At 51.8% G+C, this 27,256-nt stretch overlaps 13 protein-coding genes across 13 annotated transcripts; 7 read left to right on the top strand and 6 right to left on the bottom strand.

The window, feature by feature from the left end:
• Nucleotides 1-184: 184 nt before the first annotated feature.
• On the bottom strand, nt 185-612 carry SMG1 (Serine/threonine-protein kinase smg1; the record flags this gene model as incomplete). The annotated part of the gene is made up of 3 exons (XM_065602794.1): nt 185-337; nt 395-466; nt 583-612. 3 exons carry the CDS (start codon nt 610-612, stop codon nt 185-187), a joined length of 255 nt encoding a protein of 84 aa, XP_065458866.1.
• A 1,243-nt stretch (nt 613-1,855) lies between these two features.
• RHO25_006500 (uncharacterized protein) lies at nt 1,856-2,483 on the top strand (the record flags this gene model as incomplete). Its single annotated transcript, XM_023597323.1, has 2 exons — nt 1,856-2,080; nt 2,256-2,483. 2 exons carry the CDS (start codon nt 1,856-1,858, stop codon nt 2,481-2,483), a joined length of 453 nt encoding a protein of 150 aa, XP_023451908.1.
• A 348-nt stretch (nt 2,484-2,831) lies between these two features.
• RHO25_006499 (uncharacterized protein) lies at nt 2,832-4,025 on the top strand (the record flags this gene model as incomplete). Its single annotated transcript, XM_023597322.2, has 2 exons — nt 2,832-2,930; nt 3,000-4,025. 2 exons carry the CDS (start codon nt 2,832-2,834, stop codon nt 4,023-4,025), a joined length of 1,125 nt encoding a protein of 374 aa, XP_023451907.1.
• A 696-nt stretch (nt 4,026-4,721) lies between these two features.
• On the top strand, nt 4,722-5,439 carry RHO25_006498 (uncharacterized protein; the record flags this gene model as incomplete). Its single annotated transcript, XM_023597321.2, has 2 exons — nt 4,722-5,246; nt 5,299-5,439. The coding sequence occupies 2 exons, from the start codon at nt 4,722-4,724 to the stop codon at nt 5,437-5,439; spliced, it is 666 nt and encodes a 221-aa protein (XP_023451906.1).
• Nucleotides 5,440-6,429: 990 nt separating this feature from the next.
• RHO25_006497 (uncharacterized protein) lies at nt 6,430-8,213 on the top strand (the record flags this gene model as incomplete). The annotated part of the gene is made up of 3 exons (XM_023597320.2): nt 6,430-7,377; nt 7,457-7,739; nt 7,834-8,213. 3 exons carry the CDS (start codon nt 6,430-6,432, stop codon nt 8,211-8,213), a joined length of 1,611 nt encoding a protein of 536 aa, XP_023451905.1.
• A 359-nt stretch (nt 8,214-8,572) lies between these two features.
• On the top strand, nt 8,573-10,540 carry RHO25_006496 (uncharacterized protein; the record flags this gene model as incomplete). The annotated part of the gene is made up of 5 exons (XM_023597319.2): nt 8,573-8,821; nt 8,873-8,994; nt 9,048-9,552; nt 9,608-10,044; nt 10,099-10,540. The coding sequence occupies 5 exons, from the start codon at nt 8,573-8,575 to the stop codon at nt 10,538-10,540; spliced, it is 1,755 nt and encodes a 584-aa protein (XP_023451734.1).
• An 862-nt stretch (nt 10,541-11,402) lies between these two features.
• On the bottom strand, nt 11,403-12,515 carry RHO25_006495 (uncharacterized protein; the record flags this gene model as incomplete). The annotated part of the gene is made up of 1 exon (XM_065602793.1): nt 11,403-12,515. The coding sequence occupies one exon, from the start codon at nt 12,513-12,515 to the stop codon at nt 11,403-11,405; it is 1,113 nt and encodes a 370-aa protein (XP_065458865.1).
• A 460-nt stretch (nt 12,516-12,975) lies between these two features.
• On the bottom strand, nt 12,976-14,948 carry RHO25_006494 (uncharacterized protein; the record flags this gene model as incomplete). The annotated part of the gene is made up of 4 exons (XM_023597318.2): nt 12,976-14,463; nt 14,523-14,668; nt 14,724-14,804; nt 14,861-14,948. The coding sequence occupies 4 exons, from the start codon at nt 14,946-14,948 to the stop codon at nt 12,976-12,978; spliced, it is 1,803 nt and encodes a 600-aa protein (XP_023452544.1).
• Nucleotides 14,949-15,884: 936 nt separating this feature from the next.
• On the bottom strand, nt 15,885-17,961 carry RHO25_006493 (uncharacterized protein; the record flags this gene model as incomplete). The annotated part of the gene is made up of 2 exons (XM_023597317.2): nt 15,885-17,472; nt 17,519-17,961. The coding sequence occupies 2 exons, from the start codon at nt 17,959-17,961 to the stop codon at nt 15,885-15,887; spliced, it is 2,031 nt and encodes a 676-aa protein (XP_023451732.2).
• A 936-nt stretch (nt 17,962-18,897) lies between these two features.
• Nucleotides 18,898-19,626, bottom strand: RHO25_006492 (uncharacterized protein; the record flags this gene model as incomplete). The annotated part of the gene is made up of 3 exons (XM_023597316.2): nt 18,898-19,158; nt 19,245-19,558; nt 19,614-19,626. The coding sequence occupies 3 exons, from the start codon at nt 19,624-19,626 to the stop codon at nt 18,898-18,900; spliced, it is 588 nt and encodes a 195-aa protein (XP_023451733.2).
• A 770-nt stretch (nt 19,627-20,396) lies between these two features.
• Nucleotides 20,397-22,531, bottom strand: RHO25_006491 (uncharacterized protein; the record flags this gene model as incomplete). The annotated part of the gene is made up of 2 exons (XM_023597315.2): nt 20,397-20,857; nt 20,920-22,531. The coding sequence occupies 2 exons, from the start codon at nt 22,529-22,531 to the stop codon at nt 20,397-20,399; spliced, it is 2,073 nt and encodes a 690-aa protein (XP_023452863.1).
• A 305-nt stretch (nt 22,532-22,836) lies between these two features.
• On the top strand, nt 22,837-25,169 carry RHO25_006490 (uncharacterized protein; the record flags this gene model as incomplete). The annotated part of the gene is made up of 5 exons (XM_023597314.2): nt 22,837-22,842; nt 22,912-23,013; nt 23,143-23,559; nt 23,614-24,182; nt 24,236-25,169. The coding sequence occupies 5 exons, from the start codon at nt 22,837-22,839 to the stop codon at nt 25,167-25,169; spliced, it is 2,028 nt and encodes a 675-aa protein (XP_023452864.1).
• A 119-nt stretch (nt 25,170-25,288) lies between these two features.
• On the top strand, nt 25,289-26,191 carry RHO25_006489 (uncharacterized protein; the record flags this gene model as incomplete). Its single annotated transcript, XM_065602792.1, has 1 exon — nt 25,289-26,191. The coding sequence occupies one exon, from the start codon at nt 25,289-25,291 to the stop codon at nt 26,189-26,191; it is 903 nt and encodes a 300-aa protein (XP_065458864.1).
• Between the last annotated feature and the right edge of the window lie 1,065 nt (nt 26,192-27,256).

Raw genomic sequence — 27,256 nt, 5'->3', positions numbered from 1 at the left:
CTGGCATTCAAAGTCCTATCTGGCGCCGTAACGCCTCCGCCCATTCAATCCAATCCTCGCCTGGCAATCAGGCTGTCCAATGCGCTTGTTGTGGCCATATGTCGACGCGTTCAACGCACTCGTCCGCGAGGCTGCAGCGTAGTTCGCGCTTTTGCTTTTCTAGTCAATCATACCCAACTCCTCTTCACCCTCTGTGTCCACGGTCGTCTCCTCCTATTCTGTCGAGCGCTTCCATCATGACCACGGAGTTGCCGCGGATAACACACATGCCGAGTCGGACCTTGTCGCCGTTTGCTTTGCTTTCGGTAGCTTCGTCGAGGACGATGTTCAGGAAGACCTGCGTGTCCCAATTAGTCTCGACTGAACTCCAGATCGCCCTCGCTCATAAACTCACATCGTAGCCTCGTAGTGTTCCCATGACCTTTCGCGAGCCATTCAGCTGCACTTCGACGCGCTTGTCAAGGTACTGTTGCACTCATTAGCTATTATCACTTGCGCGCATCTCGGAAACCCGAATTCATCGTCGACATTTGCAAGCCGGATGTTGTCCAACATTTCCCGATATCGCGGCGTGAGTCTCACCTTTTTCAGTTCTGGCTGTGCTTGAGGCATGGTGGGCGGTTCGTAGAACGACTGTCGTGGTTGTACTTGTCGCAAAAGTGCTGCGCCAGAAAGTCGAAGTTCGTGACGCGTCACGTGAAAGTGTGCGGAACAGCCCGCTAACGTGTTTGATAAGCGAGTGAGCCAGATAGGCATGTGAGCCAGCCGAAATACCACGTGATTTGAGATTCTGCGAAAATGCAAATCTCGACACCTCTAGGCGCTATCGACTTGCGAATACGTAGATACCTTCTGCTCTAGAGGCTCTATGATATTTCGAAGTTTAGAGGCGCTATGATATATAGGATAGGAAATCGCTACTTTAAAAGTAGTGGGACTATTAAAAGTTATCGTAGACGAAGTACCAGAAGGCAGGGGAAACTTTCAACTTCGGATTCTGCTTATGCGTACCTAATTTGCTTCCTAAAGTACTTCTCTAGAAATCTTACCTGCTTGCGTTGTCGTGCCGCACGTCCGAAAATCGATCGATTTTGGCTTGGCTCACATGCCTATCTGGCTCACTCGCTTATCAAACACGTTAGCTACCTCCTAGCTAGCCTCATCCAAACTATCCGGACTTCACAGAAACCCGTCCTATCTCCATGCTCTGTCATCTCCATGCCGTGCTCTGGAGAGCTCTCGCCAACCACTGGTATGGCAGATGAGACCTCGCATCCATCGTGAATCGTAACTCGGATCTACTCGTTGGCCCGAAACACCTATCTACGGCAGGCCACCATGTCATTGCTCAGCAGGCACCGCTGCAGGAACGGCTTTTCGAACGGCCAGCTGTGTGCCGTTTTCGCTTGTGCAAGGTACTTCTGGACTTATGTGACAGGCCAGTGCAAAGATACTACGCTATGCTTTGGTGCTGGTCGATCACAGCGGTGATGCCAGGGCCATGCCACGAAGAAGCTCAGGTACAAGCTACTCAAGCTCTCAGAATACGAAGAACCTGGGACGAATCCCACCGGGTGTAAGAGTGGTGCGTGGTCCGAAGACTCCGGGTAACACAGTCTTACACATGGCGGAGACACATCCCTAACTCCTCTCGAGATCGTAATCAATCCGAGTCGAGGAGTTTGGACTGGCGTCGTTGACCACCTATTCATGATACAGCACAGAAGGATATATAATCAGCAATGAAGCTGTTGTACAGACTTTGCCATAGCGGCTTTGCTCCAGAGAATTACCGCGATCGATTAACCCTAACTTACTCAAACCATTATCCAAGGTGATTCAAAAGTCCTTCACGATGTCTACCATCCAATTGTCTGAGACACTAGCGAACATGAAGAAGACTGTGCAAGCACTGGTGCACGCATACAACGAGTGGGATTACGAGGCTACAAAAGCCACACAGGCCGAAGACTTCACCTTTGAGGCACGCCCTCTGTCGATGGGTCGGGAATCATTGAATGGAGAGCAATTCAAGGACCTTTTCATCAATTTCCTCGCTCCGAGTTTCAAAGATTTCAAGGTACGTGCTGCAGTTTTGTCCTCTGGTCCCCCTCATGCATCACCACGTCCGTATCAGCTCTGGCACAGTGAATGGCGGGTGCTTGACAATCACAAGAGACACAAAACGTTGCTTGCTTTAGTGTCCTGCAATGTTGTTACGAGAAAGCCTACATTCTGACTCGATATTACGCCAGATTGAAGCAGAATCGATCATACATGACCCAGAAAGTCTGCAAAGTGTGCTTCATGGCTTTTTCAACATTCTGACCCCTCAAGACCACCCTGTCCGGCTTGAAGTGGTGATGCTTTTCAAGTTCAACGAGACAGGCGAGAAGTTTGTCAAAGTTCAGGAATTCTTCGACAGCAAAGTCTATCTCGAATCGACGAAAGCAATGCAAGCTGCGGCGAAGGAAGGGGAGTAGAATTAGTGCAGAGGCGTAGATTCATGATGCTGCGGTGCATTGGGGACTATGGTGAGGAGTTTTCAGGCATAGTGCTGATAGCCTGGAAGATGAAGGCAGAGCATGCTCCGGCTGTTTCGCTTCTATTCACCTAGATTCGAAACAAGTCTATTTGTTTGCCGGTTCCAATTGCCCTCACGTGTCAGATTGCCGTCGGTGACTAAGCAGACCCACTTCCGTAAGTCGAGTCAATGCGGGTCGAAAGCCTCGGTCCAAGGCAATGCAGCTTCCCCAAGGCGCCATAGAAGACGTCCAGTGTTCCTGGGCGACGGTTCAGCATGTAGTCCTGCCTACCAGACTGCCACCACCATGGCAGGCCCCATCAGACAACCCATAAACCTCGACAATCTGTCCAAATACATCGATCAGAATGCGCCCGAGATCAAGACACCCATAGATGTGAAGCAGGTACGCTCAGCCTCCAGCCAAGTCCAGTACATGCTCGAGAAACCCAACGCTAAGACACACTTGTGACAGTTCGGATATGGCCAATCGAACCCAACGTACCTCCTCACCGACTCCACGGGCGCCAAATATGTCATGCGAAAGAAGCCTCCGGGAAAGCTCCTCTCCAAAACCGCCCACCAGGTCGACCGAGAATACCGGATAATAGCAGCGTTGCAAGATACAGCTGTGCCTGTACCGAAAGCGATATGCCTCTGTGAGGACGACAGCGTGGTGGGCACTGCGTTCTATATCATGGGCTTCCTGAATGGTCGTATCTTCGCGGATCCCTTGATCCCAGATGTCTCAGCGGAGCACAGACGAGCAATGTGGAAGAGCGCGGTCACGACTCTGGCCAAATTCCACAGTGTATCGCCCAAGAGTGTGAACATGGAGAATTTTGGACGTCCGAACAACTTCTACAACCGACAGCTGAAGACGTTTGCGACTTTGAGTGTAGCCCAAGCTCAAACGAAAGATGTTGAGACAGGAGAGCCTGTTGGCGCTATTCCACACTACGATGATATGGTGAAGTTCTTCGCGAACCCGGCCACGCAGCCCAAAGATCGCGGAACGTTCGTACACGGAGACTACAAGATCGACAACATGGTCTTCCACCCAACAGAGCCATACGTCATTGGCATCTTGGATTGGGAAATGGCCACCATTGGCCATCCCTTGTCCGACATTGTCAATCTCACATCTCCCTGGGTGTCTGCCGATAGCCCTCTCGCCAAGTCCATAGGCCGTGCAAATGACAGGTTCAAAGATGGCAACACCCCCGGCCTGCCGACCAGGAAAGAGGTGTTGCAATGGTATCATGAAGTCGTAGACTGGGAGTACTCGGAGAAGGAACTCACCTGGGGCGATGCGTTTGGTCTGTATCGTGGCGCGATTATTTGCCAGGGTATTGCAGCGAGATATGCTGTACGGCAGGCGAGTAGTCCGAACGCGCTGGAATATGGCGTGCAGGCGAAGCCGATGGGCGAGATGGCTTGGCTCGATGTGCAGAAGTATGAGAAGCAAGCGAGGGAAGAGCAAGGGAAGGCGAGGCTGTGAAGGACGTATATACAATCTGTCACCTGCATTCGGGGATCGGACAACAGGCTATATCACGCTCTCTGGCAATTTGCGACCCTTTTGGCAGTGGGTTTAGGGCAGCTTATTGGCAGGAGAGCCCCGAAAGGTTCTTGAGCTTACATTCCTTAAATCTGTGTATGCAGATGACACATTGCAGGTCTTGGTTTGACACTGCTCGTGCCTCCGTTTGCTTGCACTTCTGTCTCGTCCCCCGAATGGCCATCAGGTGACATTGAGCAGCGAAAGTGCTGGGACGAATTGTGGCGGAAACAAATCTCTCGCACCGCGTCCACGACGCGACATAACCACACCCTCAACATCATTCATGTCTCGCACGACGGCCGTAGACACGATGCAGCCGCTCGTAACTCAAGAACGATGTTGCCGTTACGCTCAAGAAGATGACGAATCACGCAGGCGCTCCTTCGCTCGAGCAGGCTGAAAAGGTCATCGGACGCAAGGATTTGAGCAAGTACAGAGACCGAAACTTCACGATACCACTTAGTGCCATCACAGGCCAGATGCGCATGTAGTCTGGTAGTCTAAATCCCTCAGCTCTAGCTGCTTGGAAGGCCGTTACAGGGTCACCATACCGACTCAACGACTAGCTCAAAACACGCAACGGCTTCACTGACAATATAAGATCAAGCATAGTGGTATACAACCTGCTCGAAAATGCTAAACACTAACACAATGTCGGTCGAGGTCACACTTGAAATTCCATTGGATGTCGCGTTCGCGATTCGCGAGATCAACTTCGAACTGGAACGGATGGACGGCGACGTCGAATTCACGCTCGCAACAATCACGAACGACATCATTCGAGCTGTTAAGTCGCTCCCTTCTGGCAGCATACCGAGTCCAGAGTCCCGCTTCTCATCTACCTCACAACATACTGGCACGACTGGGTCCTTGTCTGACTGGCTGGGCGCACGATCATGTTCCATGGCATCGGCAAGATCAACGTCGTCTTGTTCATCAATGTCTGCCGAAAGCATACCAGGAGTGCATATCTTTCCGGAATTCAGCATTATCGTTGAAAACGAGTACGGTTACAACCATCGATTACTGGCAACAGGCGATATGACGATTGCCGATCTCGAAAGCTCACTTGGTCCACTGTGCGGTTTTGAGCCCACCTGGCAAAGCTTGACGTGGCATGGGTATCGCATAAATCAGCCTCATGCGACTTTGGTCTCGGTAAGCCTGTTTCCCGAAATTTCTTGATAGCAGATAGCTGATGTGAGATCAGTACGGTATTGATCGATATCCATATCTTGAGATCCGAAGGAAGTCGGTACCGGCATTCGACAATCAGACTCTCGTTCTGCTAAAAGAACCGCGACTGCCACCAAGGGCATTGCCTGCGCCGCCACCATTACCGCCCCGATAGCTAATGATGGCAGCGAGAATTAATTTATGAAGCGATATGAAGGTCAAGCTATGCTTTGTAGCTAGACAACGGCAAATACCATTCTTAATCAGCATTACGCACGTGAAGGAGCTACTTCGCACTCTTGAAGCGATTGCCTTGATTTAAGAATGGCATGGTCGGTCTGGCGCATTGACTTTTCCTAGACTTTTCCTTTCCACACCGAAGCAGAATAACTACTCAATAGCTGAGGCAGGAATTTGACGACTGAACGAACACCACTTCAATGAGGTCCAGAACGCCAAGCAGGAAATGTGCAGGTACCACTTTACACTTTTGCGCCACGCGGAGATGCAAGTGGGGAAGCTGACAACCTGCTCTAGTGAAGACCCTCAGCTCGACGACCCGCAGTCAGTATACAAGCCGGTGGGGAATTCCCGAAGTTCTGATACACTCGACAATTGCCGACGAACACATTGTGCAATGGAGGCGGCAAGCGCAAGCTTCCAGTGCCAGTCTTGCCCTGCGACGTATGGCAAGCTGGAGCACTTGCAGAGGCATAACTTGAGCGTGCGTAGGTACTATCGACTGCCTGCTCGGGTGGGGCAGATCGCTGACTTCCAACCCATCCGGGCAGATTCTGATGACAGGCCTTTCTCCTGCCCGTTTTGCAGTCAAGCCTTCGCACGCCGCGATGTTCTTGTTCGCCACCTCAAGACCTGCAAGGCGAAACCCAACACCAAAACCGCGTCCAGCCTGATCGCAGTTCAGCAACGGGGCCGCAAGAGGAAGTCTTGTGATTCCTGTATACGTCAGAAGAAAGGCTGCAATGGCACTCAACCGTGTCTTCCGTGCGCGCACCGGAAGCAGACATGCGTTTACACCGATCGTATAAGTACTAATCAAAAAGCTGCAACGAGTAGTCGGTCTGATGTCGAACAATGGCTGCAGCGTACGCACGATGAAGCAAATGAACGTGAGCTCGGAGCTGAAGACGCCGTGTCGGTCTCGATGCCCAACGATAACACAACGCCTAATCCACATGACTGGCCTCCAATCGAACCCTTCTCGGATCCTAGCCCCGAATCGCAGACGTACACGTACGATGCGACTGACGACTTACCGCTGCCGAATGGTACCACTAATCGTGGTGACTGGACTTTGGAGCCCAACGTGCGCCGCCTCGAGTTCTTGTCGAATTTCACCGATACGAAAGGTCTTGCGAGCTCGTTTGATTGCGGAAGTCTAGAACAGCGTGCTATGTTTATCGATTGTCTGGGTTACCAGTATGTCGACTCGCAGCTTGACGCAACAGTGGCCGAAAAGTCTCATCACATTGTCGCGGCCATCGAACGCAGTAGCGAGCTGCTTGCTCGGAGAACAGGTTCTGATTTAGGTTGGCCCGAATCTCTCAAAACTGCCTGCTATGATTTCTTTACACCTTCCCAGCTGCAATTCCACCTGGCCGCATATTGGGCATTGTGGCATCCGAATTGTCCGATCATTCACAAACCAACTTTCGCCATTGCCGAATCCCCTTCGACGCTCCTCGCGGTCATGGCCTTACTCGGAGCATGCCTCAGCCCCGTAACAGGTCATCGAGAATCTGCCTTGCTTTGGCTCGATGCGGTTGAAGAATGGGTATTCTCAGCACCTGAACTGACAGACGATCCACTGCAAACGGACAGCAGCGCGCATAATTTCGCAAAGCTTCAAGAACGCCTAGACGCGCTGAGAGCAGCATATTGTGTGATCTTGCTACAGACCTGGGAAGGCGCCGAGGCAGCGAAACGAAGAGCCAGACGTTCTCGCTATACGGACATCATCGGCATCTTTAGAAGCGTCTGCAATGAAGACATCTCCCATGGGGACCTCTCGCGCTACATTCAAGGCCCATCGAGAGTTCAGGCATGGAAAGAGTTTGCTCTCAGAGAGGAGCTGATACGCACATTGACATACGTAAGTGCAGCAGGAAGGGAGTTTTCGCATCTCTCAATGGGCCTTCAGCAAATGCTTACACGTTATTATATGCTTGTAGGTTGTGCTCCTCGACACAGCATACGTCATCTTCAACAACACTCCACCACGCATGGCTCCAGGCGAAGCTCGATTCTCGTTGTCCTGCCCAGAACTTTGCTTCCAAGCGGATAATGTGTCAGCCTGGTCTGATGCCATTCAGTCATATGCGCTCTCTGAGCTCGGTCAACGACAGCCGCTGGTACATCAAGTTCTTTCGATGCTGTGGGCGGACAGTCTATCAGATGCAGATGAGGTTCTACTTCGCTCAATGAGCTCGTTGAACCTCTTCATTCTCGTTCATCGTAAGTTCGTCCAGAATCTCCCTTGCCAGCAGTCTTGTTGCTCGAAAGAGCCGCTGAGTCACCTGCATGCACGATCTAATTGACCTTTCTGCAGCACTGCACGTACAGCTTTTCCATGCTCGTTGTCACCCGCTACCAACAAGTCAAACTGCCCTTGTGAGACGAGCTCTCGACGCTTGGAGAAGGATCTGGTTGGAGAGAAGTGATCCGCCTGGTCTTGAAGAGAGGACACCAACTCGTGCTGCTGACTGTTGGAAGAGACTTGGTTTCGCCAGGCACGCCCCAGAATTCTGGTGTCTGGCAGACTTGATTCTGAACAGCTCGGAGAGCATGCACGCGCAATCCTACGATCAAACCAACGGATTCGCTGGCAAGAGCTTGATCAGCCAGCTGCTCAGTCGGTACGACGAGTCGGATATGAGCCAAGTACACAAGCTGGTTGATCTATTTGGAAGCATGCAGCTGGCCACGTGAGAAGGCACCCTCCTTCGCTGGGCTCGATATGCTGACGCTTGATTTTCGATATAACAACCATATCATTGGCCACGAATCTGTGTGGCAATACCTCCTACAGAACATCAGGTGACTGTGTAACAGCCATTCTACGTGTGGGGAATTTTCCGACGACACGCTTCCCACTTTCGGCAGGACCCCTCACGACGATCAAGCTGGTGCGCCCAGAGTATTCAGAGATCTAAGTGCCGAACCACTGGAGGACGGAGCAGTACTGCCGCGTACAATGGTGAACATATAAGAATCGTCGTATGCCTCTGAGTGGTACCTGTCCCCTCTAGCTCTACCCCAGTCTCAATTCCACCAGCAAATCTGTCACAATGAAGCAAGTCGATGAACTACAAGGCGAAGATGGCAGCATCGGACCAGCCTCCGCTGCATTTCGCGCCCCAGAAGGTGGCAATGCTGGTGCTCGGCCTCTGCGCTTGCCACCTAACACAACACTTGAGAAGTTCAACGACTTTATGAGTGCTGTTCAAGAGATTGTTGGCACTGACAACGCTACTGTTGTATCGAGCGATGCCGAACTTCAACAGGAAGACTATATGGAGCCCAGCAAAGCACACGACGTCAGTCTTGGCCCCGATCATTGGTGGCATGAATACTGACGAATTTTGTAGATGTACTATATTGCTGAGAAGGAATATTTTGTCAGCAGTGCTGTGGTAGCACCACGCAATGTAGCCGATGTGCAAGCAATCATGAAGCTGTGCAATGAATTCGTGATTCCAGTCTGGCCTTTGTAAGTGAAAGATCATCACCCGTCCTCTGAGCTTCATTAACGCCCGCCGGTAGTTCAATCGGCCGCAACGTAGGCTATGGTGGTAGTGCACCTCGAGTTCCCGGATCCATCGGTCTCGACATGGGTCGCAATATGCGAAAAGTGCTCGAAGTCAACGAAGATGGAGCCTTCGCTGTTGTCGAGCCTGGTGTCACCTTCATGGATCTTCACAATTACCTCGTCGAAAGGAACCTACGAGACAAGCTCTGGATCGATACTCCAGATCTCGGCGGTGGATCAGTGATCGGCAATACCATCGAGAGAGGTGTCGGTTACACTCCATATGGCGACCACTGGATGATGCATTGTGGAATGGAAGTCGTACTGCCAGACGGGTCCCTGTGGCGAAGTGGCATGGGGGGCTTACCAAATCCAAAGGCAGACCCGAATGCTAGGCCAGAAGATCAGGCATGGAACGAGACATTTGGCTTGTTCAATTATGGCTTTGGCCCCTACAACGATGGCATCTTCACCCAATCGTCGCTTGGAATCGTCGTCAAGATGGGTATTTGGCTGATGGTGAATCGTGAGTACCACGTAACACACTATTTGACACGAGAACATGGCTGACAAGGTACAAGCTGGCGGATACCAATCATATATGATCACCTTCCCCAAGGATTCCGATCTACACAAAGCCATCGAGATCATCCGGCCACTCCGCGTGGGCATGGTCTTGCAGAATGTCCCTACCATGCGCCATATCTTGCTCGATGCTGCTGTTATGGGCAATCGTGCATCGTACAAAAAGTCTCCCGAACTGCTTACAGACGAAGAGCTGGATGATATCGCCAAAAAGCTCAATCTTGGGCGGTGGAATTTCTACGGTGCAGTCTATGGACCAGAGCCTGTGCGACAAGTGATGTTGCAGGTCATCAAGCAGTCGTTCCTCACGATCGAGGGAGCCAAGTACTTCGAGCCACAAGACCAGCCGGACAATCTCGTCCTGCAGACTCGTCACGACACACTTCAAGGCATTCCCAGCACAACAGAGCTCAGATGGGTGGACTGGTGAGTGAATAAATCCGTGCTGATATATCAGTTTTCACTAATGGATATTGATAGGCTACCCAACGGATCTCACCTCTTCTTCAGTCCCATCGCCAAGGTCTCCGGTGACGATGCTGTGGCTCAATACGAAGTCACCCGCAAACGCTGTGAGGAAGCCAAGTTCGATTTCATCGGAACTTTCGTCATTGGCATGCGAGAAATGCACCACATTGTCTGTATTGTCTTCGACCGTAAAGATCCAGACAGCAGACGGCGTGCACACTGGCTGATCCGAACTCTTATTGACGACGCTGCTGAACGAGGTTGGGGAGAATACCGAACGCACCTTGCGGTCATGGACCAGATCGCCAAGACCTATAGCTTTAACAATAATGCGCAGTTGAAGTTGAATGAGAAGATCAAGGAGGCCTTGGATCCGAAGGGCATTTTGAGTCCTGGAAAAAATGGCGTATGGCCGAAGCATATGAATGCGGAGGACTACAAGGTGCCGGTCTGAAGACACGAGCCGTTTTGTGTTGTATAGTTGGGACGACATTGAATGATATTTCGATCATGGGCAGAACCCTTTCCAGATATTACTATACGTTCATCGACGTTGCCAAATAGTTGTAGCGCTGCGGTCTGGAACAATCCCAAAGAGGCTAAGCGCCAAGCCAAGACCCACCCCGAACCAAGTGAACGATTTTTTTTTCATTTTCTGCACTCTGCACACCGCCTCGGCCCAGCATATTGCAAGCACTTGTATACGTTCGAGAATTATGCTTACACATCAATTACAGCCAATCATAGCCCTCTTAGCGTATGTCAACTCATCTTCACTCACATCCACACCATTCACTAACAACACCATAGTCAGGGGTAGAGCGCATCACTAGTATCCTCAGTAGCCTGTGATGATGAGGTCATTGGTTCGAATCCAGTAGAGGGCATCTCTTTTTGCCATTGTCCTCGCCGTCGTCGTGGGGGTGCTGTAATGGGTGTGCAATTTTTTATTTTTGGCCAAATTTGACGTAAAACCGACCTGCAAACACAAAACGCGTCCCCGGGGGCAGACATCACGCAGACGAGCATGTTCTAATGCCTTCTGAATCGATTGATGACAAGCGCACAAGACAATGAGCTGAGGCAGCCTCATGGAGCAGACATGGAATGCTTCACGCCGGACTCAGTGGAGACTGTTCGCGCTGGATCGTTTTGGACCACGTTCTTTTACAACCCTCGGCATTCTCATCGTGAGGCAGACGATGAAAGGATTCATTACTGTCGGCCACGTACGCCGAGCAGAAGCCGTCCTGATGTGATTTCATCTCTTCACATACAGTCCACTTTCTTTCACACCCAGGAGCCAGCACCTTCATTTATTTTGTGCTGACAACAGAGTTTCGAGCTGCATTAACATCTTGTAGCTCCACTCCAGACTGCTCGAGCATACCATAAGAACCCTGGTCTTCCGTCCGTTCAAGCCTTGCGCTTGTCAGCTCAAAAGTCACAATCAAGCGCGCAACAATGCAACTAGCAGCATATCGAACGAAGAGTGGTATCGAATCGACGATGGAAATGAACACGAGCGACGACAGGACCAAAACTCCGAACGAAGTCTGTGCTACTGCAGCAAAGAGCGAGAAGAACCAGATGGGCTCCGTCGTTGCAGTGTCCTCGGCGCTCGCCAGCCGGCGGAAGTTGTCCATGTCGAATCGGAAATTGCTGACAGTGGATCTTGTCCTGGAAGCGTTGGCTATCAAATACTGCTGATCGTCTTCTCGGTTTGTATCGCCGGTCGGTCTCGATCTTCTCGTCCGCACAGCAATCATGCCTAATACGAAAGTAACAAATGTCATCTCGCTCCACATCAGTGGCATGAACAGTTGGCCGCACCGCCAGCCCGAGATCGTTCTGATATCAACTCTGATGGACATCTCGACGGTGTTGGCCACTGATGCCAGGGCGAGTCCATACAGACATATTCTCAGCACGGTTCGCGCGCTCGCTGAGCTATTCTGGACGAAACTCTGGAAGGCTGCCAGGACCTTGGAGTCTTTCGCGGCTAGTACGGCCTTGACATCTGGCATACCGCCGTAACGTGCTGCCGGGCAGCCAAAGCACAATATGCCTGCTAGGAAGGGAGCACGTGCTGACAGTAATGCCATTTCTGCTATACTTGGTGCTAGCGAAGCCAGTACAGAAGGCATTAAACCCAGCACGATCGATGCCGAGGCCATGTTTGACTTCGTCGTCTCCTTGACCTCTTCGAGTATGCAGTCGGCGACGCATGCGCAGTTCGAGTAGCAGAATGTTCTGTTGTTGACGCGGTATGCTTCTAATTCTTGAGTGCAGTTCGACAGAATGCTTTGGAACTCCTCGGAATAGTAAGGGAACCATTTTTCGAATTTCAGTCGAGCTTGTGTCACACACTCTGCTGTGTTGACGAGCAGCGTGAGCGCCAAAAACAGGACTTTGTATCGAAGGCTCATGATGGAAAGCAACGCAACACTTGTCGGTATCATACAAGCAGAAAGCTGCAGGAAATACTGGCATATTGAGCTGATACGTCGCGACAGCCTTGCTAGGAGCAAGCGCCGTAGAGGATGCGGCAGGAATAGAAACCCTGCACGACGAATCCTCGGCATATGCAAGAACCTGACCACGTTTCCACTAAAAAGTGCTGCTTGTGTTGGGCCGCAGTCTGATTGGAACACAATTATTCCAGCTGAACTGCACGATAAAAGCCACCAAGGCTGAGAACTTTCCATTTCCATGTGTCCTGATTTATTTCGGGCCCGATTGCAGCCACAGACCGGATCAATGGAGCTATGATATTTGATCAATTAAGGAGAATTTAGACGTCAATGTCAGAAGACTTGGGAAAAAACATACTGTAGCCTCTGTCGCTCCGTTGCACTCTTATCTCAGCCCGAATAATAAGTTGACTAATCAATCCCTACGAAGAATACTGTTCAGCACAAGCATAAGCTTCTGTTCACAATCTGTCTCCAGTTCTTGAGCACGCCAAGCGACAAACCGATCCGGTCGTACCAGTATACATCCATCCTCACTGACTTCTCGACGCGCCGACCAAGTTCGATCAATGTCAATATATTCAAGTCCAAGTCCAATGCCATGAGCATTGATCGGAATTCCAGTCTTTAGCGTGATATTTTTAGCTGCATCACCCCAGGATGCGCCGCCTTCGCCAAACAGAAGACAGAAAGCCCCTTTACCGGCGAGATCATGCGTGGATATCCTCTTCCCACGATCTGGGACGTCGAGCCACGCGTGCGGGAGCCGGCTGCCCGGGTATGTCGTGATCAGCGGGTCTGCAACCGGGTCTTCAGGAATGCCTGAGCGAGGACCGGGCTCGTCATGCGTGTATACTGCATCAGAGTCGTCGTACCACTGGTTATAGCAAATACCCAAGCTCTGGATTTCGTGTCCAATCTGGTCCAGTGCAGAAGACAGACGCTGACGCGCAGCTTTACCGGCTTCGTCTGAGGCGGTGATCTGCTTCAAATGCTTGGCGCCCTCTGATCGAGACTCAGAGAACATGCCCAAGGACTCCCAAACTACTGCGTGCGCACGAAGGCCTTCATTGGCAGCTTTGACCAGAGTCGATCCTACGGGCTGACGTTCGCGCGAATAAGAAGCCAGTAGACCCGGTCCTGCAAGCCCACGATCAACGTACGCCACCTTCCATGCAAGATTGTATGCATCTTGAACGCAGGTATTGCTTCCGAGACCAAAGGCAGGCGGATGACGGTGAGCAGCGTCGCCAAGCAGATATACGTTCGGACCGTGCTGGTCGTAGCGGTCGGCCACACTTTCTCGTACACTCCATGGGTCTAAGCGCAAGACCTCGATGACGACTGATTTGTCGCCAATGAGCTCGCTTATGATGTTGACCAGCTCTGGACTCTCGGTGGTCATGTTTTCGAAAGGATCTTTCTGATCTCCCCTGAAACCAACCAGGATCCATTCATTCCACGGCCGTACCATGCGCAGATGCGCTACAATACCAAATCCATTCTCCCGATCTGGCTTCAGGATCCAATGAAGACCTGCGTGTCGCTCGGGGATCATGATGTGAGAGAGATCAGCACGGAAAAGTATATTGCAGGCTTTGCCGCCGCCTGGCTTTCCAGTATAAGGAAAACTCAGTGCTCGTCCGACGTGGCTTCGTGCACCATCTGCGCCGAACACGTACGAAGCTCGGATGATATATGTCTGTCCGTACACCAGATCGCGAACAGAGCACTCATAAAGAGACTTATGAGGCTGCCCTGTTGTCGTCTCTTTAATATGGATCAGCTCGGTGGAGTATCGCACAGTGAACCCATGTTGTGAGGCAGTCTTCAACAGCAGTGGTTCCATCTGCGATTGAGTGAACTCCGCAAAGCCGCAAGGAGATAGATCGGTCAGGATGCTCTGTCCCGTTCCTCAGCTTTCCAAGCTCGTTCCACGACAGGGAGTGACTTATGACACACCTTCGTGGGCGGATGCTCACACCAGCCCCGTACATGTCCATAATTCGTGCCTCTCATGTCGCGGCACCATCGCATCGAGTACGTAGCGTCGCCAGTAAATGCCATGTCCAAAGCAGCATCTTCGATACCGATATCGCGAAAGCACTCTTTGGATTTCGATCAGCTCATAGTGCCAACGTCGTAATAAGCTGCGATCCTTACCAAAGCCGAACGGGTTGAAGCAATGTGCCCGAGGCGCATATGCTGTAGATGCTGCTTTTGAAATCACAATACCTTCCAAACCTGCCATGGATTAGTATTGTCAATGCTTCGCAGCGTGATATCTGAGAGTCACGAACCAAGGCGTCCTAGGAAAGCAGCCAACGCCAATCCTGCTGGACCTGCTCCGATTATCAAGTATTTTGTGTCAATCGTCGGGTGTGACATTGTAGTGCTCGCGGTGTTGCGTAGACTCAGAACTGTCCTCGAATGATGCAAACGCTGCTGTTTTCACATCTTGTCGTCAGGCATATCTGTGCCTCCTTATTTAAACTGCGCCATCTTGCCCGCCGTCGTTATCGCCTCCGCTGTGTCTTCGGCCTCGTTGCCACAGAAGCCCGACTGCTCTGTATGAGGTCAAGTGGATACACAAGCTGATCAGACTGACAAACCGCTCTGGCTACTCTCCTCTAGGGCGATTAACCTCCATGGTGGATAGCGAGCTCGCGAGACCGGCCAGACTAGCTCGCGGTCGCTCATTCGAGACCTAAATAGGCATTTCATCGCCGAGCTAGCCGTGCACGCATCCGGTGGTATGAGGATATACTGTCCATACGCATGTTGTGTTCAGTGGCTTGTCTCGAGCTCTCGATTCGCATCTGTGTCCACATCGAGACAAGCCATGCGTCTTGACAAATGCCTTTCAGATTAACGTGCCAAATGGATTGAGCTGGTCAGCTAGAGATTGGTCTCTAGCCGGTTGAGTAATGCAGCCTTGACTTAAGGAGAGAGCATCGTCGTTGGTAAAGCCAAGACTCCAGCCAAGCTTCGCGCATTGGATCTCCAGGATCGCGCGACACCGAACTCTCCTCGTTTCGGGGTCTCGCGCTCTACAATGGCCGAGAGCGAAGGTTTACGTACGCTAAATGTGTTCAAATGTCGCTGGTCCCCTGGACATAGAAGAAGGATCGCTCGCATGACATCTAAAATTCCCCTCTTCCAGTAATTCGAGATGTCATGTCCAGCCTGTACTTGGTGATAAGGCGCTGCACTCTGGCGTTTTGAGCGAGTAAAGTTGTGGACTTGGCTGCCCAGATCATCAGCTGAATTTGGCTTCTGCCAGCTGTGAGAGCATGGAAAACCTCTTGCCCTGTTCTGTCTGTCCTACCAACTATAGCTCTCCTCAACAAAAGCGATCACAGAGTCCTCCTCTTTCGCGGCAAGTTCACTTGCAATGACTCTCACATCATCGGCCATGCTCGGTGGTCCACTCACTACAATCGCAGTGCCAGTACCTGCATCGGCTTTGATCTCCTTCTCCAGAATAGCCCTCAAGTCCAGTCTTTCTCCCCTTGCGATCTGAATGTCAGCGCCAGCATATGCGGGCTCAGCGAAGGTATCATGCATAGCTTCCACGAGCCCGCCTGTTCGCACGCCCCAAAATAGCTTGCTGCGACCGATGTGACTAGCTAGGAAAGGTAGAACGGCAGTAATGCCAACGCCACCAGCGATGCAGATCAAATTTGGGTAAGAGGAGAGGTCGCTGCCTCCGTGGTCGCCGAAGACATTCTGCCCATACGAGGATTCAATCAAAACTGGAAGAGTCTTCCGAGAACGGAGCATGGAGGTGGTACCAGTGTGCGTGCGAATGAAGAAACTGAGGCCAACTCGATATGCCTGCAGTCGCTGGGAGGAGCCTGGTGTCGATCGCCTACCGTCAGGAGCAACGGGCCGGACTTCATGGGTAGGCAGCTTTTCAGGATCTTGAATGCTGGATCGCGAACTGAGCTCAGATGGTTGCGCTGTGTTTGTGGCAGTCAATGCTCCTGCAACGGTGAACGGGTGGTTCTCCCAGACGCGCCAAGTCAGAGTCGGGAAATAAAGGTAGGCCTGGCCCGCAGCAGAGACTCCAGGGATGTCAAGCCGAATGTAGTCTTCGTCAATAATTGTGACCGCACCAGTCCTAACTCCATTGCGAGCGATGCGAAGTATCCGCATGACACGATCAAAAGCCCAGCACGCGAACGCGATGAGCAGCCAAGTTTCGTAGCCCCATTGATGGCCGAAACAAAGTACGACATGGTAGTACCCGCCAATGAGGATGAAGAAGGCAATGACAATGTGCCACGCAAGGAACAGTTCGTAGACCTTTCTCCGTATCGGATGGATCGACGTTGGTAGGAGAACGACCAAGCCTAGAGTGGCGACAATTCCCCAGACCCAGTACGGCTTCTTGCTCTCAGACATATAATCGTAGTCTGGCTGATTGACGTATATTTGCAGCAGAATGGCAGAGTGCACGCATGCTTGCAGCGCGCATATAAAGGCGATCCAGCGATGTAAAAGCAGGAAGGTAGAGTGTGAACAGTTCGTGACCCAGAGGAGGACATTGTTCCGGCCAGCATAAAGCACGAGGAGTGCAACGTTGGCAAAGCTCAGGATTCCAGTTCGATAGGAGATGTAAGTCGCGATCTCTTGTGCCTCCGTTGCGAACCAGGAATTGGGCCGCCTTGTGTGATATCCCACAGAACATAGAACGATGTTGATGGTCCAGAGATATGCGATGAAGAACGCCTGTCCGCGAGTAGGAGCGATAAAGGTGTTGAGCCAGGCGACACTGTGTTTCGTACCAAACACAGGCGGGTCAATAAGGACAGCATTGAACCGACTGACGAAGGTTTTCGGGAATGGAACGAATCGAAGTAGGGACAGTGCAATGGGAATCGCCGCGCCAGTGGTGAGCAAGATCAAACTGTTCTACGTCAGCATACATGCAGGACTGCACACAAGTGACCTACCCGAAGCGAACGTGCGTCGACTCATTGCTCTCGAATACATCATCGCCATTGAAATTTGCCAGGTAGGTATCCCCGGCCACGAGTGTGTTCTCGTCCATGAGCATCTCGTCTGCGGGAATAGTGGTGTTTGGTGGGATGATGACCTTCGCCAGCGCTTCTTGATAAGTCTCCTTCGGTTTTGGCTGGCCAGGAATTTTACCCGGCATTCGTCTCGCCCACCACTGCTCGACCTTCCAGGGCTCGACGTCTTGACAGTGCTGCGAGACACAGTACGCCACGGATTGCAAAAAGCGATCATTGTTGGCGTAGCATTCTGGAGTCGGTTTTTCCATTGACATACCACCCATGCGCTTCACCATGTGGTGGTGGTCCGTGGTGCCATTGCAATTGAGCGGATTGCTGACCGAATCACGACAAGCTGTGGCGCAGGTGGGCTTGTACATCGAGATGCCTGGTAGTCTTAGCCGATTTGACATACAAATCAAGATGGACTGGAGTTACCATATCCAATGAAGCCAGACCCGCGAGGTCTTTGAGAAGCTTCTGAGGCAGAGGCAGAAGGAGTCCACAGACAGGCGAGGACGATCAGTACCAATCGTATCGATGTGGAAGTCATGTTGCCAGAGCCAGAGCTTGGGATGGAGTTGAGCACCTTTGTCTCATCAGAACTGGATCAGAAAATGGGCGAGGATCAGTCTTTTCATATCTGCTCATCCCCAAGATGGCTGACCGCTCTTGCACATGCAGGCCCAGACTTCACTCGAAACAAAGTTCGACAGCCACGCAGTCCAGGGCCCTTCTTCGCACGTGGGGTTGCGTGCTAAGGCAGCGGGAGCGGCGCCGACGATTGCATTTCTTTGGTTCGACGAGGTGCGGCGATATCTCAAGCACAACTTCCTTTCCAGAAAACATGCTCAAAGCACCTCAGGCGTTCTTGGCAGCCCGAAACTGGTCGTTTTGGGAAGGTACAGTGGGTGGTGTGACATCGAGATATACGATGAGCACATTTCGGACGCTTCTGAATGGCTGTTATTGTGCGGAGATCGAGGAGCGTTTTGCTGACTGTAAGCCTGATTGTATGCTGTGCTGAACTGCTATATCGCTTCCGTTGGCATCAGTTTTGTGGCTAAGTCCAGCCAATCAGCGAGCACAACACCCTAAAGCCCTAGAGCGCGGATGAGTTGTATCGGGTCTAGGCCTAGCAGATGCATGGAACTTCGAAGATGTCATCCCTGACATTGTGATGTAGGCTGATTGACCGATGCGCCGGCTTCGTGCAGCCTCGCCTCTATACCGTTGACTTGACTTTCGACCTTGTATCTTCTGTCGTATGATCTCTTGTGACCCTCACGCCGGTCAAACGTTGACACTCGCGACTGCTACGAGGATGATTCTGGCACACAGAATGCCTTGAACTCCAGCCATGCCTTCTCCAAGTCGTCATTGACAATGATCTTGTCGTGGACGCCAGGCGTCTTCGAGAATTCAATCTCCTTCTCGGCTTGCTTCAGTCGTTGCTGGATGGCCTCTTCCTTGTCCGTCTGCCGTCCTCTCAACCGCTGCTCCAAGATCTCGACAGAGGGGGGCTGGAGGAAGAGGTATCGTGCGTTCAGGTCTGTCTTCTTGACTTGCTTGACGCCCTACGTTTCGCGTATTGTCAGGACCTCCTCAGATGCGCTCGTACGTGTGCCATCTTCTGCGGCTACATGTATCCTCATGAACTCACCTCCATTTCAATGTCCAAGATACAGGTCCTTCCCTGCTCAGCCACATCCTTCACGGCCTGTACACTTGTGCCGTAGAAGTTGCTGCCGAATTGTGCGTGCTCGATGAAACCATTCTCCTCGACCTTCTTCTTGAAGTCGTCCTTCGACACATACCAGTAGTCCTTGCCGTGCTCTTCACCAGCTCGTGGTTCGCGGGTGGTGTGGGAGACGGAGAGTGCGAAGCGATCAGGGTACTCGGCGCGCAGACGCTTGATCAAAGTGGATTTTCCGGCGCCAGAAGGGCCAGAAACAACAATCGGTCGAGGCTTGGTCTCTGGAGAAAGTCGTCAGGTTGGGGTAATGGGTGGAGAAAAGAAGTTCTGTGCTACCTGTTGGTGGCATATTGGTGAATGAGCGGCGCAAAGTGTGATTAGTGCGAGACGTGACAAGGAGAGAGTGTGCTGAGCTATACAACCTGCTCTTCAGTATAGACATTCACCGAGTCACTTGCATGGAGACGTGGGACGTTGGAGATAGTAGGTGGCGGCGGTCATTGGATGAGTGCAGAGGGAGGCTAGCGGCTGTTCCCGCAAAATTCTGTGTCGCAAGCGACCTCCCTTCCTCTTCCACACCTCTGAGTTTCCCATGACATGCTGCCAAATGTCTCGGCGGAGCTATGCAACGTCAAAAGATAATTGAGCATGCCGAAGCCCGATTCTGGTGTCATTAAACTACTTTGCTCCTGCGTCCAAACTGCAGCTTGTCTCCCCATACCTCCTCTACCATAACGTCTGAGACAAGACTCGCAGATCCGCGGGAAGGAGAGAATCGTAATACCCATGTCGGTCCAGAAAGGTTTCTCAAATCGGTCTCGCATCGCGAACCCAAATCGACAATGTTCTGATTACGCAACCAACTCGAACCACCAGAGGCGGGAGTCAAAGTCGCACAACCGAGCACACGCAGCAGGCTGGATTGATATGCCCACGAAGTCGACTCAGCCAACTCAATCAACCCTCGAGAGGCTGGGAGTCAAAGCTGAGAAGATCCTCGATTAGTCAAGATGTCACCTGTTTCCCATGGATATCGCCACCACTCCATCACCTCGTATCCTGCCTTTAGTCATCGTGATCCGACATCATTGCATACCGACGAAGCAAGGCATGGCGTGGTCAGAGCTGCGGCTTCAATGAACAGTAAACTCGCGCCTCTGAGAAGTATGCCATGACTCCTTGGTTCACCCCTCGCGCACGAAAGGCCGGAAATGCGCATATTTGCACATCCTTGGCGTAGTCATCCTGGCGCCGGATTTCTGTCATCCATTCACGATCGAAAGGTGTCTTTGGCTTTGGCCAGTCGAACTCGAAATCCAATGGGGAGACTTCACACCGGCCTCGTAGGAAAAGGGCTCTCTTAAAAACTGTGGTGTACTCGGTCATAGCTCTCGTGAGCGCATCGTCAGAAATCGCAACACCGATCTTGGCTTGCCTCATCTGCTGGACTACAAGCATGAGGCATTGGCTGGCAAGTTCTGTGGCGACGGGCGTGACGTGTTCATCTTCGAATGCAGTCCCTTCATCAATCTGCTCCTGTCCGGATTTGTACACGTAGAAATCAAGTTCTCGGTATCGATCTGTTACATCACACGGTCAGCCTTGAGTTATATCAGGTAGCCAGGCCCTCGAGAGCACTCACCTTCGTTACACGAGTCCAGAAGCAATCGCTCGAAGTACGGCCTGGCATGCTTCATGTCGTCGAGCAACTGCTTTGGCGACCGCCAAGGAACCGGCTTAAGAAACACCTGCTCGTGAATCATAGCGCCTACGCAGGCACTCAACCATTCATCCATTGTGATATTAGTGCTGAGAACTCGGGCGGCCTCAATCTTCCACCAAGATCCAGAAGGCTGGCAAAAGATCCTCTTGTACAGCTTCGCCAAGTCTTCGCACGGATTCATCGGAATTGATGGATTCATATCTCCCATACCCGACGTCTTCAGGAAATAATGGGTCGCGCTCTCGATCGACATCACGATGCTTTGAATCTCTTCCCTTATGCCCTCAACTCTGTTCAGTCCAGCAGGGTAGGGAGCTGGACCAGTTTTGGTGCCATGCCGATTTTCAGCATTCTCAGTCGGCTCTTGCTCATACCAGGTCATGGTCTGACCAACATTGAGCAGTTGTGGTTGTTGAATCGACCGTGGCTCCGTATCCGCATTCGAAGCTCTTGTTGATTCATTTGGGCCTGATCGTGTCACTGCTGGGACATCTTGTGGATCTTGTGGTGCCTCAGCCGAGGTACCACTCAGATTTGCTGAAGTCGCCACTGCTGCGTGCCCTTCACTGCTCGAGGAGACCGGCAATCCTTCAGCACCTTGGCCTGCGCTCGTTTCGTCTGTTGCAAACTCGGCACCGGGTGCATTCGCGAATCGCTTGCGTGGGCCAGCATCTCCTGGAGTTGCTTCATGCTTGCGTTTTGTTCCGCGGACTGCTGGCATAGCTTCATCGTTCTCATTGCGGCTTGTCATACTCGATACAGGCTGCGCTTCATCTCCGAGCGCACTTCGCTTGCGTGGGAGCCCGTCTTCTGGCTCCGCTTCGTGCTTGCGTTTGCTGCCACACTTTTCGAGATGAGACTGTGTGGATCGGACGTCCGTACCATCTGTTCTTGCTTGCTGCACATGATCTTCATTGGTCGTGACTGTTTCGAACTGCGCATGTGGCGGTAGTGCTGAACGGTACGTTGGAAGTGACGGCACAGCAGGCGGGAATGGCGGGAATGTTGTGCCCGATGTCGTTGAAGGGAGATGTGGCAGGACCTCTGCGTCTGCCAGCGCAGCAGACGGACGGGTAGAAGCGCTCATTGCTTCTCCACCATTAGCAGAAGATTGACTGCGGGCGCTATCGGCGCCTCCAAGTTGCACAGGCTGAGCCCACTCGGGGTTCAATCGCTCAAGTTCAGTCTTGCGACTTCTGCTCGAGGCGACCTCCGTGCGGGCTTCTTCCGGGTATCCCAACTTCCTCTTCTGATGCTGATCAAGCGCACGGGGCCCTCGTTGGAAAAGGCTTTCGGCGCTGACATTGCCACGGCCTTTTCTCGAGAAGCTCAACAAGGCCTCTCTTAAGACTTCAGCTGTCGGTGTCTTCACCTCGCCGCGCCTGGGCCGGAGCTTGAGGTCTTGACTGCCGATGAGCTCAGCGACTCTAGCCAGCTGGGCTGGCTTGTTGCGATATCTGCCATTGTCTTCCCCGATGTCATCCAAGATGGTTTTGAAGGCGCGCAGGCGGTGCTCGTCCGATTTCGACATGATGCTGGTTTCGACGCGGCACTGCAAAAGTGTGATGGAGAAAGTGAGGGATGGATTGATTAAGTGACTTATTGTGTGACTGAAGATGAAGAGTGCGGTGTCGTTGCGGTGAGTGAGGGATCGAAAGGTTGCCACTTCAGAATTGTTTGCTGCTCAGTCAATTCACCAGACCCACTTTTTCCGGCAGGTGCGCGAGACTGTTTTGTTTCTTCTCGCACCACAACAATACAACGCTCGCACAACACGTTTACGACAGTGCGCGCTCCCGCACAAGCGACTTCCGCGCAGCAGGCGCACAACACACCATGGCGGTACGTGATCATTCGAGATCCCCGTCATCGTTTTGAAGCTCAGTGCTCGACCGGGCTAACATCACGTAGCGTCCGCAGCGCTCGCGCCGTCAATCTGACGCCGCACGCCCTCAGCAGCAAGATTCAATGGTTCGCCATGTCGCTGTTGACTATGGCACCACCAAACTACATGTAAGCGCCCGTTCACTTCATCATGCGACCTTGCGCATGTAATCTGCCTGTCAATTTCAACGTGGTTTACTGCGTTTCTCCATCACTTCCCAGAAACTTCTTCACATGATGTTCACTGACGAGCTATAGGGATGTTTCCGGATTGGTGCTGCCGATCAAGCGCCGAAAGATGAGGACATCATCGATCTCGAGTTCGATGGACAAGCTGCCGCGGTACCCCAAAAGCTTGCGTTTGATGACGAGGGGCGATTTTATTGGGGTTGGCAAGTGGAGCGCATGCTGGCACGAAAGGAACTGAGGCACGATCAGGTGATTGAACACTTGAAGCTTCTTTTCTACCCAAGATCCCTCGAAGACTCGCTTTTTGCAAGAACGGCTCGAGACAGGCTGGACGAGCTTGATCCTGCTTGGCTCGGCTGTTCGGAAGATGCCACCTTGGAAGTGAAGAAAGTCGCCTTACTTGCTCTGCATCTCCGTGTTATACTGGAACGAGTGGAGGCCTATGTTGTGGACAGCATCAAGTTCAAGCTTGAAGTCGACGAAGAGGTAAGCTTGAGATATCTGCAGGGCTTCTCAAAACTGCTGCTAACTAATTCATAGTCAGCTCGCAGTATGGCCAAGAAGGTCTTCATCAGCGTTCCAGGAATGTGGCTTCCACCCGGCAACAGATCAATGCTCAAAGCAGCCGAATGGGCCGGTCTGAAATCTAACGAAGTTGAACTCATCTTCGAACCACAAGCGGCGGCTGGTTTCTGGGCACACAGCATCAAGTTACATGGACGCACTCAGTACCGACGAGGCGATCGAATGATCCTCTTGGACGCAGGAGGGGGCACCAGTGACCTGGTCACATATGAGCTGCAACAGAATTCGAGCACCGGTCCGGAACTGCAACTCAAGGCAGTGGGAACGGCACTCGGAGGACTTTGCGGCTCCGAATACGTGAACCAGTGCTTTCTTTCGTGGCTTGAAGACCAACTTCAAACGGTACATGGTATGTCTACAGCGGATGCGGCCATTGCCTTGGGGTTTTCCCGAGCTCAGTTCAATGCAACTGCCAAACAGTGTTTCGAGGACATCAAGCAGAAAGCTTCTAGTCCCAGCACACTTTGGCCACAAGAATTCCGTGTCAGAGGGCCAGAAAACACCATTGAATTTCTTCTCGACGAGTGAGTCATACGAATACGATGCACTGTATGTCTCAATTACTAACGCTGAGCAGGACCGAAGTTGCAGCGTTCTCCAAGCCCGTGATCGAGAACAATATCGCATTGGTAAATCAGCTTTTGGACGATCGTGTTCGCGCTGTGGTGGTAGTAGGGGGCTTCGCTCAATCCGAACAATTCATGTTGGAACTCAAAGCGGCCTTCGCACACAAGAAGATCGACATACAGCGAGGCGCGAGGACTCCTACAGGATTTGTCCACGCTGTTGCGCGTGGTGGACTTCTGAAGTACCATCAAAGCGCCAGACGGAGCCTGGCCTCCGATGACTGCTTTTTCCTTTCAGAAGAGCAAGATTTCGCGCCAGAAAAGCACCCAGATCTGGCCCTCGTATCAATCGAGAGGCCGTCCCGCCGCCGGGCTGCGACCATGATACCAAACAAGGCCCTCATTGGAAAAGACCCTCACGACCCCGTGCACTACCTTGCCAAGAGTCGTGTCCGCACCATTCTTCCCGCCACCGATCGAGAGCCAGTAAGACACTACTGGCAGCAGAGAACTGTCGAACCTCACGAAAAGACGCTTGCACTTCAGATATACTGGTCTAGAGACGCGCGTCCAGAGCATAGTCCGATCATGGTAGCTGGAACTGACGATACACTCAAAGACGGCATTGAGAAATGGGGCCCGCCCCTGTTTGTTGAGCTACCCGACCTCGGGAGTCTTGGGTTCATTGCCGAGCCACAGAGTCATGGTACATCGGCCGTGTACTTTATTGCTTATCGTGTGATTCTGCGTTGGACTCCTGAGCGCATCTCGGTGAGATGGGAGATGGCCAAGCCGAAATACACGAAAAAAGCACTCAACAACGCTTTTGCGTATGAGTCGGAGAGACTTCTGCCGGGAAATGATCTTGGTGCCGAGCATGTAATTGTGTTGTTGGAAGAAGACGAGATTGCTGAGGAAAACTTCAATCCTACTCCACGGGAGTAGAAGATTGCTTGTGTTGGAGAATCAGCGTATGACTGCCGCTTTACCATAGTCACTGCACAGACTTCGCATTATGGTGGAAATCGCGTTGAGCGCGTGTTGAAGAGCAAATTGGTCTTGTTATGATGGTCTCTGCTCCACAGCGAAATACAAAGAGTTCCCTCAATGACATCAGGTCATTCATCGAAATTGGTACAGGAAAGCCCTGGCTTACATTTACTTTCTTCACAGCCTCGCCTTCCCTTGCTGGTACATTGCTGAAGTACGCTGGTAAAGAGACGAGATATCTGCCCGTCACAGACAGTTTCGGCATCTCTGAAGATCAGGTCTACGAATCCGACAAGCATCCCGATCTTGACCAGTTGTTCGGGAACCACCGCGATGCTGCTCGGACCAGGCCGCAACGTCACAAGGCTCGCTCAAGTCAATTCTACAGCGACAAGTATGCCAAAGCTGGTTGGCGAACAATCGTACCAGAAGGTCCTCGCACTCGACAGACGTTCTGGCAGCTCCGATGTGTTCCAGCGCTGGATGGAGAGAAGGACTTCCTGATACAAGTCTTCTGGTCGGCAAATCAGAGACCTGAAATTTGCCCCATTTTCACCACAAACGACGGCGATCAACTCCGCGATGGCATCGAGAAATTTGGAGCCGCTCTTCGTATCACGTTGCCGGATCTAGCCCAAGAGCAGTTCGAGTGGAAACAACCAGATAGAATACCCGGCAAGAAGTTAAAAGAGTGGTTCCGTGGATACTGCAAGACATGTCGCACTCGTCAAGTGCCGATAGCTCTCAAGAAGAACCATATTTGCTGGAGATGCGCGAAAGCAGAGTTCTACGAAGTCTACTACCGTCTGGAGTTGACCTTTTCGGGCGCGAACATCTACTACCGCGTAGAATTCGCGAAGCCGGAGAAAATGGATGCTATAGCCAGTGGAGTACAGCTTGGTCCCGATGATGTGATCCGTCCGGGAGAGAAGCAGCTACTGATTTCGGAGCACCAAAATCTTAACCCGCGTGTATAGGAGGACGCGCAGCATGCTGTATATAGCACGTAGAAAAATACTTTTGTTTCAGCGTTTGCTCTTGTAGGCGGAGTCAAAGTTCGAAACGAATACTACGTTTCTACTTTCTGTGGACCAATTTGAGAGACTCGCAGATAGATGTGGTCGGCTCTTCGAGTCACTTTCCACAAAATCGTAGGCCTTCGAACGTTTGTATTATTGACTCGGCAAATTTGTCCGTCGAACCCCCGGCCCCTCTATTGAGACGCTCCTTTGTGTGGCCAGCAGCTTCCATTCCAGCAAGATCGTTATCTTACGGAACTTCAGAAAACGCTACGAATCTCGGACTTAGCACAATTGAAACCCCAAAATCTGCTGCATCTCTGACGAGATAATAGCTTGTGTGGCAAGCAGTTTATCCTCCATCGAGATCTTGTTGTCAGGACATATCTGAGAGTGCTTCATACCATCGACTTAGTGCCGGATTCTATTGCAAGATTGAAGTCTCTCTGACGAGATAACAGCTTGTGTGGCAAGCAGTCTAATTTTCATCAAGATCATTTCCTCGGGATATATCTGAGAGCGCCTCCTATCGCAAACTTATCACCGAATTATGTTTCAAGATTGGGGTGTCTCTAACAAGCTGATAGCTTGTGTGGCCAGCAGCATGGATCTCAGCAAGACTGCGTCTCTGAGTCGTGCCAGAGAGTGCCTTACATGGACTTCTAAGTCTCACGATTCATTCTCAATTCTAAGGATTTTCTGACCAGATTGGATGGCTTGTACAGCCTGTAAGTTTCCCCTGAGCAGCTTTGCATGTATGAGATGTCTCTGAAACTGTCTTGCGCCGGTCACATGAGAACAATTTGTGCGAAACAAAATGCAGCTCTCTGACATTCCAACGACTTGTATGGTCAGCAGCGTGGCTTTCAGCAGAGTCGTGTGGCCGAGATTCGTCAGAGAGTACCTCCTGGAACTGACTTAGCGAGAATGGCGACAATCGAAAACCATGCGCTCTCCAAGGAGACCGTGGCTTGTGGGCTCACCAGTTTGCCTCTCGGCAAGATCATGATAGCGAGACCTGTC

The sequence above is a fragment of the Cercospora beticola genome, chromosome 4, assembly GCF_033473495.1.
Source record: "Cercospora beticola chromosome 4, complete sequence".
NCBI lineage: Eukaryota > Fungi > Ascomycota > Dothideomycetes > Mycosphaerellales > Mycosphaerellaceae > Cercospora > Cercospora beticola.
Note: the sequence above shows the minus strand (reverse complement) of the source record. Positions and strands in the feature narration are given on the sequence as shown.